The 14,482-nt window shown below is 38.0% G+C and overlaps 1 protein-coding gene across 3 annotated transcripts in view; it reads right to left on the bottom strand.

Moving 5' to 3' along the window:
• The window catches only part of NSUN6 (NOP2/Sun RNA methyltransferase 6), a 56,595-nt gene that overhangs the window by 35,684 nt on the left and 6,429 nt on the right, over nucleotides 1-14,482 (bottom strand). Inside the window, exons 3-5 of one of the 3 annotated variants that reach the window (XM_037738997.1) lie at nucleotides 11,012-11,088; nucleotides 5,369-5,478; nucleotides 3,689-3,842 (exon numbers count right to left, since the gene is read on the bottom strand). In XM_037738997.1, the coding sequence (XP_037594925.1) occupies nucleotides 3,689-3,842; nucleotides 5,369-5,478; nucleotides 11,012-11,088 (341 nt within the window). Of the gene's footprint in view, nucleotides 1-3,688; nucleotides 3,843-5,368; nucleotides 5,479-11,011; nucleotides 11,092-14,482 lie in introns of all 3 variants that reach the window. The other 2 variants (XM_017529760.2, XM_037738998.1) reach the window with 2 other exon arrangements.

Below are 14,482 nucleotides of genomic sequence, written 5' to 3'. Positions count from 1 at the left end.
AAAAAAAAAAAAAAAAATTAATAAACTAGTCAGGCATGGTGGAGTGTACCTGTAGTCCCAGCTACTTGGGAGACTGAATCAGAAGGCTCCCTTGAGGACTCCAGGAATCAGAGGCTGCAGTGAGTTATGATCCTACCACGGCACTCCAACCTGGGCAACAGAGTACCCAAATAAATAAAATAAAAACTTTTTTAAAAACCAAGACTTAAACCTGGTTTAAGGATACAAGCAGAGAGCCCAATTAGGATTAACAAAGATAAAGTCTTAGAAGCAATATGGTAGACAAGTTCATAGCTAGCTTATGGAACAGTTTATGAGTTGATCTTGGCAGGGATGCATCTACACAGATGGTGTGTACCCTATCTGATATTGACAGGGTAAGTTAATGCTGGTCTTTAGAGTAAAATAATGTCAGTAGCTATCTGTAGACTATTAGTGCAGTGCTGTGATTATAAATTCCCCTCAGTTTTATTGTTGTTTGTATGTCTGTATGTAGGTATGCATGTATGTAGGTATGTACTGACACATGGTTTCATTCTGTCACCCAGGCTGGAGCACAGTGGCACAATCATAGTTCACTGCAGCCTCTAACTCCTGGGTTCATCCTCCCACCTCAGCCTCCCCAGTAGCTGGGACTACAGGTACACACCACCAAGCCCAAACTGGCATCAAATTCCTAGCCTCAAGCGATATCCTCCTGTCTTAGCTTCCAGGGTTGCTGGAGTAACACATATGAGCCAGCATGCCTGGCTCCCTCAGTTCTTACAGCCTTTAGCATACAACAAATGCTGACTTATTTTCTTCTTCTTCCCACCCCTTTACCACGCTACTCGTATGTTTACCACTTGAAATTCATGAATGTGAACTTTTAATCTGAGGTAAAACTCAGTCAGGATCAAATCAAACCACTGTATTCACTTCCAAGGCAAACAGTCCCTGCCCCTGAGCATAAAATATACAAAGGAACCTTCTGAAATGTCACTGACTCACATTTGAAAGCCAGTCCTAGTTGGGTGTGGCATCCCATGACTGTAATCCTAGCACTTTGGGAGGCCAAGATGGAAAGACTGCTTGAGACCAGGAGTTGAAGACCAGATTGGGCAACACAGCAAAATCCCCATCTCCATGAAAAGAAATTTAAAAGCTGGGCGCAGTGGCTCACGCCTGTAATCCCAGCACTTTGGGAGGCTGAGATAGGCAGATCACCTGAGGTCAGGAGTTCAAGACAAGCCTGACTAACATGGAGAAACCCTGTCTCTATTAAAAATACAAAATTAGTCATGCATGGTGGCACATGCCTGTAATCCCAGCTACTCGGGAGGCTGAGGCATGAGAATTGCTTGAATCCGGGAGGTGGAGGTTGCCGTGAGCCAAGATTGCACCACTGCACTCCAGCATAGGCAACAAGAGCGAAATTTTGTCTCAAAAAAAAAAAAAAAAAAAGGAATTTAAAATATTACCAGGTCGTGGTGGCATGTACCTATAGTACTAGCTACTCAGAAGCTGATGTAGGAGGATCGCTTGAGCTCAGGAGTTCAAGGTTACACTGAGCTTTGATCGCAGTGTGAGTGACAGAGCCAGACCCCATCTCTACAAGAAAAAACAAAGCAAGTCAGTCCTTTGTTGTGACACCTGGTACTCTTACCTTGATCAACAGTCTACAACTAATACTTGTAGACCAGAGTCTACAACTATTTTTGAGTATCTTGAATTCCATAGTCTGATCACTCCATAATTTAAATGACTTTCTGACTTGCAGGATGCTGGTCCTCTAAAAATACTGAAACTTTAAAATGTTCATGCCTGTCTTCCTAACTCAGTCCCTAACTGCCACTTTCGGTTCTGGTGCTCTTTGACTATTTCCTTCTGACTATGCCTATCAGAATAAGTGAGTGCTATAAATCACTGAACTTAAAATAACATAATAAAGAAGAATTTAAGCCAATTATTATTCAGGTATGAAATTACATGTTCTTTTAAAATATATTTTTGTAGCCATGTATCTCCACATAATAATGCAAAGTACAAGACTGCACAGGATAAAACAGTCTGTTAGTAAATTAACCTACCTCCATGAATCTATGAATGATTCAACCCACCTGGAATTCAAGAAAGCAAAGGGCTCAAATTCACTAAATGAATAATAATTGTACCATTAGTTGTGTTGGTTTAAAACTTTTTAAAGAATACAAATAAGAAACAGGTAGCATTTCTGTTACAGCAGCCTTGCTTCTCACACAGGAAGAGAAAAATCTTGCAACAGTATAACTGAATAAATTGAGTTTAAAAACCAATGTTTTTTTTCCTTTTTTTGAAATTCTGAAGTCTGGCTGTGTCATCCAGGCTGGAGTGCAGTGGTGTGATCTTGGGCCAACTGCAACCTCTGCCTCCTGGGTTCAAACAATTCTCCAGCCTCAGCCTCCTGAGTAGCTGGGATTACAGGCGCCTACCACCACACCTGGCTAATTTTTGTATTTTTTGTAGAGACAGGGCTACACCAAGTTGGCTGGGCTGGTCTCGAAGTCCTGACCTCAAGTGAGATCACCCATCTTGGCCTCTCGAAGTGCTGGGATTACAGAAGTGAGCCACCACATCCAGCCAAAAAACCGAAAGTTTTTTGAAAGATGGCTGCCTCCTAACTTCCAAACACCAAAACAATTATCCAGAACATTGTTCAGAAAACATTATTCAGCACAATAACTGGAATCACATCAAATAACCTACAAGAATGAAGTGTATACCATTAACAATGGATTAACGGAGGCAGTCAAAACACCAATTACCTGTTACAGGTCCAAAGATAAACATAGCAGATACATGCATAATCTTTATATTCATGAAGCCTTCTAAGGAGAACAAGATCTTTGTTCTCAGCCATTTGGAAAGTGCTGCTATTTAGATCTAGGGAATCCAACAGTCAATTTCTTCAGAAAAATGAATGAATTTCAACTGCTAACTCAAATTGTTACAACATGAAAAACTTGTAAGAATCAGGGATATCATCCAATTCTAATTGGAGAAATTCACAGCTTTCAGCATGTCTATGTCAGCCATGAACTTTGGAGTAATGGACCTGTCTACAGAATTCAAAATTCAAACAGCCTCAAAAGACTAAGTGAAAGAAGAGCCTAGATTTTTTACCAATTTATTTAGGGCCATTAGCAACCAGAGATGATTTAGAACAGACAATATTTTAATTTAGTTTTAACAAACCTAAACATTCATTTTTTACCCATAAATATTCATGTGAGTGCTAGCTTTCTGGTAAAATTTATTTTTAATCAAAAAATATTTTAATTTATATTAAAATCAAACTTTTTCTTGACAAATAAGAATGTTAAAAATGATCTGGATAGATCATCTAATGCAGTCTCCTTCAAGATTAACATGGTTTTTCAAAGATGCAAAATATTCCCAAAAAAATAAAATTCAGAAGGACAAATAAAATTATTTGATAATTACAATGTAACTGGTTGCTTAATGAGGCTCTTTAATTTGATCAGTTACCCTTTTTGACAAAAAATTATGAAAATATGGGTAAACAATCTTTTTCTAGTTGGATTTAAACCCAAAAAAAAAAAAAAAAAAAACCACTCACATAATACAACTAGGTACATTTTACATTGTTTTTAATTTTCATTTACCCACAAAAAGGATGCTGATTTCCCCAAAGCACTTGATGACATACTTCAGTTCAGGTAACCCACTGAAGATTTCTTTGCGGCTTAGTTCGGAAATCCCATTTCCAAGAAATACTTTTGTTCCATCAAACTCTTTGGCTCCTTTCTTACATTTTCCTTTAATATCAGAGTATACAGATATAACATCTCCAGCTTTCATAACTAGAGAAAGAAGAAAATCAGGTAACATTGATCTATTCTTTAGCAGAAGAATCATGAAAATTATTTGAGCTAGGCAATCTCTAGAGGCATCTATAGGGGGCCTGAAGCAGTTCAAACTGGCTCATTATCTCAATATAATCTTTAATAGAAAATCTGCCTTTTTATTTTAAAATATTCCCTAACAATAAAACTCACTGAAGAATCTTTTTCAGTGAAAACAAAGAAATAGGACAACTTGAAAACATCCTACCCTCAACTGCAAATCTTTAGCTGAGCTAAATTATTTCCCCCCAAGCCTTAAAGGATTTCTTATAAATCTTGACATCTCAGCTCAAGTCTCAAACTTCTAAGTTTCCTTCAAAGTAACTCTTCAAAAATGAACCTAAAAATCCTTCGAAGAAATGTTTCTAAATCCCATTACTCTGTACTTCTTTGCTATGACAGCACAATGATAAGCATACACATCCATTCATATACATACGCATACATATGCACACATGTATACGTATGTGTGTGTGTACTCTTAGAATACCTTTTACAGTATACACAGAGTTGATTTATATGACTAGTTAAATCCAGTATTTGTAGGCATTTCATTTTTTCTGTAATAGCTCCCAGTTATATTTATAATAGAAAATTACAGTCCACTTCCAAAAAGCATTTTTAAACCTAATCTATCATAAATTTATTTGGGCTATTACCTGGCAACAATAGCAAGCAGCCTATTAGAGCTAAGGGAACTGTTAAAATCATGTAAATCAGATGTCAACATACTTTTCCTGTAAAGGGCAAACAAATATTCTAGGCTTTATAGCTATGTTAGGTCTCTCTGGCATACTCTTCTTTGTATATATATCTTTTACAACATTTTAAAACTGCAAAAACCATTCTTAGCTTGTGGGCCATACACAGACATGGGCCAGACTTGGCCAGCAGGTAGTGGTTGGCCCGATTCTGATGCAGATCAAATTATTTATTTCAAGGACACCATGACTGAGGCCCAGAGACTGGATAAGTCTGCTACAGAGCAAAGCCACTGTTTCTTGATTTCAAGTCCAATAAGGTACCACTGAGCCCCAGTGACTAACTTACTAAGCATATGCAATACAGATATGTCACCACCTGGGTGAATAAAGAATACTAAGTTTCATCCCAGTGTTCAGATTCCAGGCTCTGGATGTTGTCTCACTAATGATACGACAGCTTTCTGAGGTTTTAAGGCAATGCAGTCAAGAATACAAAACAGAAGTTTTGTATATTCTCTCTATTCATCAGTAACGATCCACTAAAACAATCACCATCAAATGCATCCTTATTTGGAAATTAAAAAAAAAAAAAAAAAAACTGTCAGAAAATCTTATATGATGATTAGTTTGTTAGTCCTTATCAGATAAAACCCTAAACGCAAAGCTGGAAAAATTTGGTAAATTTGGAATACATCTTAGTGCCAATTCAATAAACTTTCCATTTGAAAATGCACATAAATTTTAAAGAACCTTAAAGAGAAATCCAAACATTATACTTACATTTTGATGCTGACACAATTCCTGGGGCATAGACATGGGCTCCTCTTAAAACTGCATTGCCACACTGGGGTCCAACAATGGCTTCACACTGTTGTTTTTTAATATTCTTCCTAGAAATGTAAGATAGAAGAAGTTTAATGGTAACATATCTCCAATGCCTACCAACTTTTCCAGTGTTCTATCTGAAATCTAATAGCCTCTTTAATCTTAATTGTCCTGAATACATAAGAAAAAGCTGAAAAAAGAGGCATACATATAGAGGAAACAGGAAAAAACACCACCACCACGAAGATGGGCACTTAAGGGGAAGAAAAAAAATCAAAAGAGGTCCATCTGGTGGAAGGCAATACAAAGTGGCACCAGAAATTGCTTAATCACTTAACAAGCATTACTGTTTATCACACCATTAGAAGAAAAATAGGCTTTTTCTATCTTCAAAGACTAAAACGGAAAAATACATGAGGAATTACAAAAACATTTGTAAAGTGGGAAACCATTGCATGGTAAATTATGAATAATTTAAACAAGACAGAAAAACAAGTCTTTTTTCATTCTTTTGCTGCCCAACCTTTTTGAGTCTTTTCCAATTTCTCACAATCCATTCATTTCTTAAACCACTAAAATCTGTATCACATCTAACAATCAGGGTTCCAAAGATCAGGGGCCCAACGTGATCAGTCCTAAATAAAAACCCTGAACACTGGGTCTCTAATAAGCTTCTTTGGATGTGTTGGCACAACTCATTGCTCAGAGAATTAAGGGCATCCTATCTTCTTTCCATGGTCCCAAATCATCAAACTTACTACATTTTCAGCTTTATACTCCTCCTTCCTGGTCTCAAACATTCTGCTGCTCATTCTCTGCCTACTTCTTTTTTTTTTTTTTTTAGATGGAGTCTCACTCTGTTGCCCAGGCTGGAATACAGTGGCGCCGTCTCGGCTCACTGCAACCTCCGACTTCCAAGTTCAAGTGAGCCTGTCTCAGCCTCCCAAGTAGCTGGGATTACAAGCACATGCCACCATGCCCAGCTAATTTTTGTATTTTTAGTAGAGATGGGGTTTCACCATGTGCGCCAGGATGGTCTCTATCTCCTGACCCCATGATCCACCCGCCTCGGCCTCCCAAAGTATTGGGATTACAGGCGTGAGCCACCGCTCCCAGCCCTCTGCCTACTTCTTAAAAAGGCTCTCCCCACCAGGTTCCAAAACATGCCACCATCTCTACTCACCTTGCATTCTATCCTTTGGCAATCTCATGATTTCAATAATCATTCACAAAAATAATCCACAAATTCTAATGTTTAACCTTTCTAGACTTTTTTTTCTTTGAGACCAAGCCTTGCTCTGTCGCCCATAACGGAGTGCAGGGGTGTGATCTCAGCTCACTGCAACCTCTGCCATCTGGGTTCAAGCGATTCTTGTGCCTCAGTCTCCTGAGTAGCTGGGATTATAGTCAGTTACCACCACACCCAGCTAATTTTTGTATTTTTAGTAAGGACTGGGGTTTTACCATGTTGGCCAGGCTGGTCTCGAACTCCTGATCTCAGGTTATCCACCAGCCTCGGCCTCCCAAAGTGTTGGAATTACAGAAGTGAGCCACTGCACCCCGCCTAGACTCTTACTTGACATTTTTAACTACTTACAGACAGCTATATAGAGTTGTCTCACAGTTACTTTAAACTCAGCAAGTCCTGAACAGTGTTACTTTTCCCTCATCCATTCCTCAACTTCTTGGCAGAATCCCAAATCTTTTCATCCTGTTTCCAGTCTTGAACAAGGCATCATATCTGCCTGGATAACCAAACTAGATGCTTCAGTGTTACGGTCTGAATGTGTCCTCCAATATTCATGTGCTGGAAACTTAATCCCTAGTGCAACAGTGTTGGAATGCAAGGCCTATTGGGCGTTGTTTAGGTCATGAGGGCTCTGCCCTCATGAATGAATTAATGCCATAATAAAAAGGGCTAGGAGCAATGAGTTTGCTTTCTCTTGCCCTTCTGCCCTCAACCATTTAAGGATGCAGCAAAAAAGCTCTCATCAGATGCAACTGCCTTGATCTTGGACTTCCCATCTTCCAACACTACAAAAAATAAATTTCTGTTCTTTATAAATTACCCAGTCTCAGGTATTCTGTTATGGCAGCAAAAGATAAACTAAGACACTCAGCATCTTAAACCCTTGCTAAGCCTTGACACTGATGTAGGAATCATGCTATCTTCCAGTTCTGAAAGGTCCTATGGACCTTTCTCCTGATGTCAGACAGGTATCATCTCTTTATGTGATTAGTGAAATAGCTTCCTGCCTTTTACCATTGGTTTCAGATTTTCTCTATGTCTTTGGCGTTCTGCAGTTTCACTCTGAAGTATCTAGATACAGATCTACTTTTATTTTGGCTTCAAAGTCACACTTCTTAAATTTTTCATCAATTCTAGAAATTCATAGTCATTACATTTGTGATTATTGTCTTTCCCCCATTATTTCTATTCTCTATACCTGGGACTCATTAGAAATATAAACTGCTCTTATTTTACATGACTCAATTTCACTTTCCTATTTTTAATTTATCTCTGCTGCTTTCTAGATAATTCCCTAAGAGTTATCTCCTAATTCAAAAATTTTCTCATCAGTTGAGTCTAATCTACTGTTTAATTCATTTTCAGTTTTCAGTATTTTTATTTCTAGAAGTTTGTTTTCAATTCTACCTTTTTATCCTTAAGGTCTTTTATGTTTTATTCGTTCGTTTTTAATCATTTTAAGAAAACTGTCTTGTTACAGCCACACCACGATGAACATGCCCGATCTCATCTGATCTCAGAAGAAAACTCTTCTTACAGTCTGTGCCAGAGAGATCTATTTGTTAAAGTTCTGAGGGAAATCTAATCCTGCAGCTTATTGTATATGCTGATTCTTACTCATAGTGGTTTGATTCCTAGTGTCCCTTTAACAATGCAAAGTGTTTGACTTGGACTGAATGGGTGCCGCTCCAGAGTAGTGTCACTGTTTTTGCCAAGCACCCAGGAATTGGCTTGGGACTAAATAGTTCATTTCCCAGCTCGCAGGTTCCAAGACAATTTAGGTTGCAGCAATTTGAATTCCAAATCTTTTTGAGGGAGGGAACTTAACGCTGTGCATTCTCAGAAACACATTTTTCTCCAACCTATATCCTAAAGCAAAAAAGACCTACTTTTAATTAATTGCCTTGTACTGACTAGCGGGTATTTCTCACTCTTAACACTGTACTGTTTAAACCAAAGACCGTAAATTTAGGAGACAGACCACCTCCTTTACCATACCTCCAACCCCCCAATATCAGCTCACATGCTTGCTATTCCCTTTTCAATTATTCTGCATTCCTAACCTCTAATATATCAATTACATTCTTAATCCCTCAGCTATGCCATTTTGTGAAATACTATTTCTTTCACTTAGCACTCCTAGGTGTATGTAGCAAAACTGGGAGGTAGGACAGGAGATATAATGGATGACAGGAGATGTAAGAGATGATTACTTTTATATTTATATACAACTCTAATTGCTACTTGGTTCTATAAAGAAAAGCCTAACTGAACTCTATCTTTAGAAAAACTAAATAAAACTAAACAACAAAGAAGAGGTGCTTAACAGAACAAGAAATGGCCTAAATAAGTACAATTTTGCATTCTCATAAGAAGTATAATAACCTCCATATTCGGTTATTGTGGTCTATTATAGTAGCTAAATAACTGGTCCAAAACTAAGAAATGACAGAAATCAGAACAGCAGTTTCCCAGTAGGGTACCTGAGTACAGGAGACATTTCTTACATCATGGAAATGCTCTATCTTGACTAGAATGGGTCTTGGCTACACAGATGTATATATTTGTCAAAACTCAACAAACTATACATTTAAGATCTCTTCATTTCACTGTATGTAAATTTCACCTTTAAAAACCTGAACAGAAGATGAAAAAATTTTAAAGATGAATTGAATGAGAAGCCTACACAAGTAAACTTTAATTGCAAAAACGCATTCTTATAGTAAAAAATAAAACTGAAATACTACATGTGGAAATTGCCTTTTATTTACTCCCTCTCTCCCAATCTAACTTCCTCAGAGTTAATTACTATTAAAAGTTGTGTATGTTACAGCTTCCAGACTTTTTTTTTAACATGTAAATAAACATACATAAATGCATAGTTGGGTATATTTTTTTAATTGCAAAAAAAGTAATTATCCCAAGTATGGCGATTTACTTTTGATAGTTACCAACTGATCATAAACATCTTCTCTGATTGGCAGGTATTATTCTCCCACATTAAAGGCCATATACTATCCCATTGCATGGACAAATCATAGTTTATTAAACCACTGCTCTATTGCTGCCCACTAAATTACTTTAAAGTTTTAACAAAAGCATTTCTGTATTTGTTGTAACTCTTAGTTTAAAAAGATTTGACCATAACTAGGAATTGTAACATGCTCTAAAGGAATAAAACATCATTATAATCATTCATTATACTATAAAAATGTATTTTTCCTTCCCCCCACACCCCTCAGCTTTATTTTTATTTTATTTTATTTTTTGAGACAAGGTCTCACTCTGTCTCCCAGACTGGAGTACAGCAGCACAATCACAGCTACTGCAGTCTCCACCTCCCAGGCTCAAACGAGCCTTCCACCTCAGTCTCCTTAATAGCTGTGACTACAGGTAGGCACCACCGTACTCAGCTAATTTTTATCATTTTTTTTTTTTTTTGGTAGAGGCAGGGTTTTGCCACATAGCCCAGACTGGTCTCCAATCCCTGGGTTCAAGGGATCCACCTACCTGAGCCTCCCAAAGTGCTGGGATAACAGGAGTAAGCAAACCACCAGATCCAGCCTGAAAACCTATTTTTCAATTTTCAAACATATGCTTTCCAAATAAATGAGTAGAACAGAAACAGCAAATGATAGTTTAACATAATTGTTGAATTATGACTAAAATTTTACAGGCTGGGCAAGATGGCTCTCATGGGTAATCTCAACACTTCAGGAAGCTGAGGTGGGATTGAGGCTAGGAGTTCAGTACCAGCCTGGGATACATAGTGAGACTGTTTCTACAGAATAAAAAATAAATTAGCCAGGTGGAGTGGTGTGCACCTGTAGTCCCTGCTACTTGGAAGCTGAGGTGGTATAACTGCCTGAGCCCAGAAGTTCGAGCCTGTTGTGAGCTAGGATTGTACCCCTGCACTCCAGCCTGGATAACAGAGCAAGACGCTGTCTCAAAAAATAAAATTTTACAAACATATCAGCTATGAAAGTAGAAAATAAGTTACTTTATATTTTTGTTGTAGCTCAAAAAAAAGTTTTAATTTAGCACTGAAAATTCCTATGAAATACAAGTAAATGAAATAAAGCTTCTCAGAATGTGGGGGAAAAAAATCACAGCACTAAAGGGACCTAAAATGCATTATTCTCCAGGTCCTTGGCCTCATTACTAGTCTTCTTTTGAATGATTTTCCAGGACAGGATATAAAGTTTGCATTTATAAATTTCTGAATTCCTGTTATCTACAGAAAGTTGCTAACAATGGAGAAAGTTAGTCATAGCACCAAACAGTAAAAAAGCTCCCTGTGACAAATTTTATTGAGAAGAATACAATTTGGAAATGAAGTTTTTACAAACCTGGGTCCAATAACAGGAATAAGTAAGATATCCTGAAGGTCTGGATGTTGAAGAATAGGAATACTTAATCCATTCAACTGCTGTTAAAAGTAAACATGATTATCAAGCAACTGATACATCTGATACATTTCAACTTACGAAACTTTTCAGTATCATCATCCACCACAGCACGAAGCTCTAGTAGCTCTGGAGAACTTTCACTTTATTCCATGGGGTACCGTACAAATCAAAATGACCTCACAACAACAATGTTCTCTCTATTCTAATTCTGAAGTATCCTGACTTCTTTACAAGACTCAATTTTGCTTACTGTTTGGCATTATAAACACAAGCTGTGGTTACCTGAAATGATTCACTTTAAAAACTTATATTCAATATAGAATTATATGTAGTATTCATTTAAGAGAAGTCTCTGAATAGGATGTTAAAGACTGAGATTACTATTAATAAATACTACCTAACATACACAATCAACACTGGCATCCATGTCAGTTTTGGTGAGGAAAAGAAACGTTTATGGTTGAGGTTCGGGATTTTCGATATCCTCCATTATAAGGGAACTAGAAGGCTGTCACACTGAAAGCAGGTACAGGTGTGGGAGCCAGCTCACACCAGCTCAAAAGAGCCACTGCGTGCATCTCTTCCGAACTCCACAGTCACACACGTAGCTACCAGGGAACCAGGTGAGTATTTACACCACAGAAATCAGCAGACACCACAAATTAGTTATTTTTCCCAGAAAGGGGTTGTTAAATAGGTACCAGTGTACCACTGACACAAGCAGAAGACAAGTGGGCACCCTACACAGAATAAAAAACAGCTGGCCTGGGGTGGTGGCTGATGCCTATAATCCTAGCACTTCAGTAGGCCGAGGCAAGTGGATTACCTGAGCTCAGGAGTTCAAGGCCAGACTGGAGAATACAGTGAAAACATGTCTCTACTAAAAATCCAAAAAACTACCTAGGCGTGGCAGCATGCACCTGTAATCCCAGCTACTTAGGAGGCTGAGATAGGAGAATCACTTGAATCCACGAGGTGGAGGGTGCGGTGAGCCAAGATCATGCCAGTGCACTACAGCCTGGGCAACAGAGACACCTTCTCAAACAGACAAAAAACCAGCTACATAGAGAACTGGATGACAGGGACAGTATATTCTATCAGGCTAGGGTTTATAAACTCCATTTTCACATACTACATAAAAGGGCGATAACAAGACATGTTTGCATTGCCCCACAGAATCCACATGGTATCTACAAAAAACTTCTGAGATCACCTTACTCATTTCTAAGTTGATAAGGAACAGAAAATAATTGTGCATATTTTAGAAATATAACTTCATATCTACCAAGTCACCAGCTCTATGGACTTCTGCTTCTTCCAGACAAAGGATATTTCAGACTATAACCATATCCAACAGATACTAAGCAATTTGAAGGACAAATTCCACCTCATTCAATCAAACCCTTCTTCCTTTCTCTTTCCTTCCCTCCATCATTTTGATGGACTTACAGTATCAATTATAGGGAACAGCTCTTGCCAAAGAAGAGAATGAATTTTGATTTTTGTTTTGTTTTATAAGTAACATTTGCTTTACACTGAGGAAACAGCTTATACAGAGATCAAAGCTTCTCAAACCAAAGGTCACTGTCTCTCTCTTTCTATTAGGAGTATGTTAAGATGACATAGAAATAAAGCCCATAAAACCACACATATACACACCCTTCATAACAACACAAACATTTTTTTCCAAACTAAGCATAGGACCACCTACTTTTAATGCTTGTTTCTGCCCTACGCCATTTTAAAACAGCCTTATTGAAATAATTTACATTCCACAAATTTCACCCATTTTAAATGTATAATTCATTGATTTTTAGTAAATTTAAAGAATTGTCCTCCAGACTTAGACAATTTCCATCATCCCACAAAGATCCTTCACGCTCACTGGCAGTCAATCCCTGTCCCCATTGCTAGGTAACCACTATCTTTCTTTCTCTATAAATGTGCCTTTTCTGGACATTTCACATAAGTGGAATACAGACCAAACATCCCTAGTCTAAAAATCTGAAATGTTACAAATCCGAAACTTTCTGAGTGCTGACATGATGCCAGAAGTAGAAAATTCCATACTTGACCTGGACCAGTCAAAGTCAAAATTCAGGCTCACGGCAGAGTTTATCCAGCCTACTGTGTTTTTGTTTCTGTTGCTGAGTAGCTAACTCAGGTATAACGGTAATGCTATGTGCTGCTCGGTTACCCTGAAAGCACTATTTTTTCACTGTATTAATGGTATGTCTTTTTTTTTAACTGTTAAATACTTACATATGAATAAGAAAATGTATAGGCCAGGTGCAGTGGCTCACGTCTATAATTCCAGCACTTTGGGAGGCTAAGGCATGCAGATCACCTGAGGTTAGGAGTTCAAGACCAGCCTGGCCAACATGGTGAAACCCCATCTCTAATAATAATACCAAAATTAGCCGGGTATGGTTGCGCATGCCGGTAATCCCAGCTACTCAGGAAGCTGAGGCAGGAGAATCGCTTGAACCCAGGAGGCAGAGGTTGCAGTGAGCTGAGATCGCACTGCTACACTCCAGCCTGGGTGACAGAGTGAGACTCCCTCTCAAAAAGAAAACAATTATATAAATATTTTCTCTGTATATAAATTCAGAGTCAGGAATGACAGTGATTGTCCACCTAAGTGTCAGAGATAGGGACACTCTATCTCTGAATCTGAAACAACCACAGATTGTCCACGAGTGTCAGAGATAGTGACACCTTTGCTTTCTGATGGTTTCATGTATACAAACGATTTCCTGCAAAAAATTACATAAAATATTGTATAAAATTACATTCAGCCTATGTATATGAGGTGAACATGAAACATAAAAGAATTTCATGTTAAACTTGGGTCCCATATCTGAAATCTCTCATTACATTCATGCAAATATTCCAAAATCCAAAAAATCCAATATTTGAAACACTTCTGGTCCCAAGCATTTCAGATAAGAGATGCTCAGCCTGTAATACAATATGTAGCATCTGTGTCTAGCTTCTTTCACTTAATATTTGAGGTTAATCCATGCTGTAGCATTTATCAGTTCATTGTACTTCATGATTTTTATTACTGAAGGATTCCACTGTATGAATACATCACATTTTGTTTATCTACTTAGGAGTTGATGAATATTTGGAGTATCCCCTTTTGACTATTATGAGTAGTGTTGCTATGAACACCCATGCTGGAGAATTTGTATGGACATATGTTTTCATTTGTTTTGGGTAGATACCTAAGAGTGGAATTGCTGGGTTGTAGAGTATGTTTAACTTTTTAAGATACTACTAGTTTTCGGCCGGGCGCGGTGGCTCATGCCTGTAATCCCAGCACTTTGGGAGGCTGAGGCGGGTGGATCACGAAGTCAAGAGATCGAGACCATCCTGGTCAACATGGTGAAACCCCATCTCTACTAA

The sequence above is a fragment of the Cebus imitator genome, unplaced genomic scaffold, assembly GCF_001604975.1.
Source record: "Cebus imitator isolate Cc_AM_T3 unplaced genomic scaffold, Cebus_imitator-1.0 Scaffold61, whole genome shotgun sequence".
In the NCBI taxonomy this organism is placed as follows: Eukaryota; Metazoa; Chordata; class Mammalia; order Primates; family Cebidae; genus Cebus; species Cebus imitator.
The sequence above is the reverse complement of the archived record's forward strand: the minus strand, read 5'-3'. Positions and strand labels throughout refer to the sequence as shown.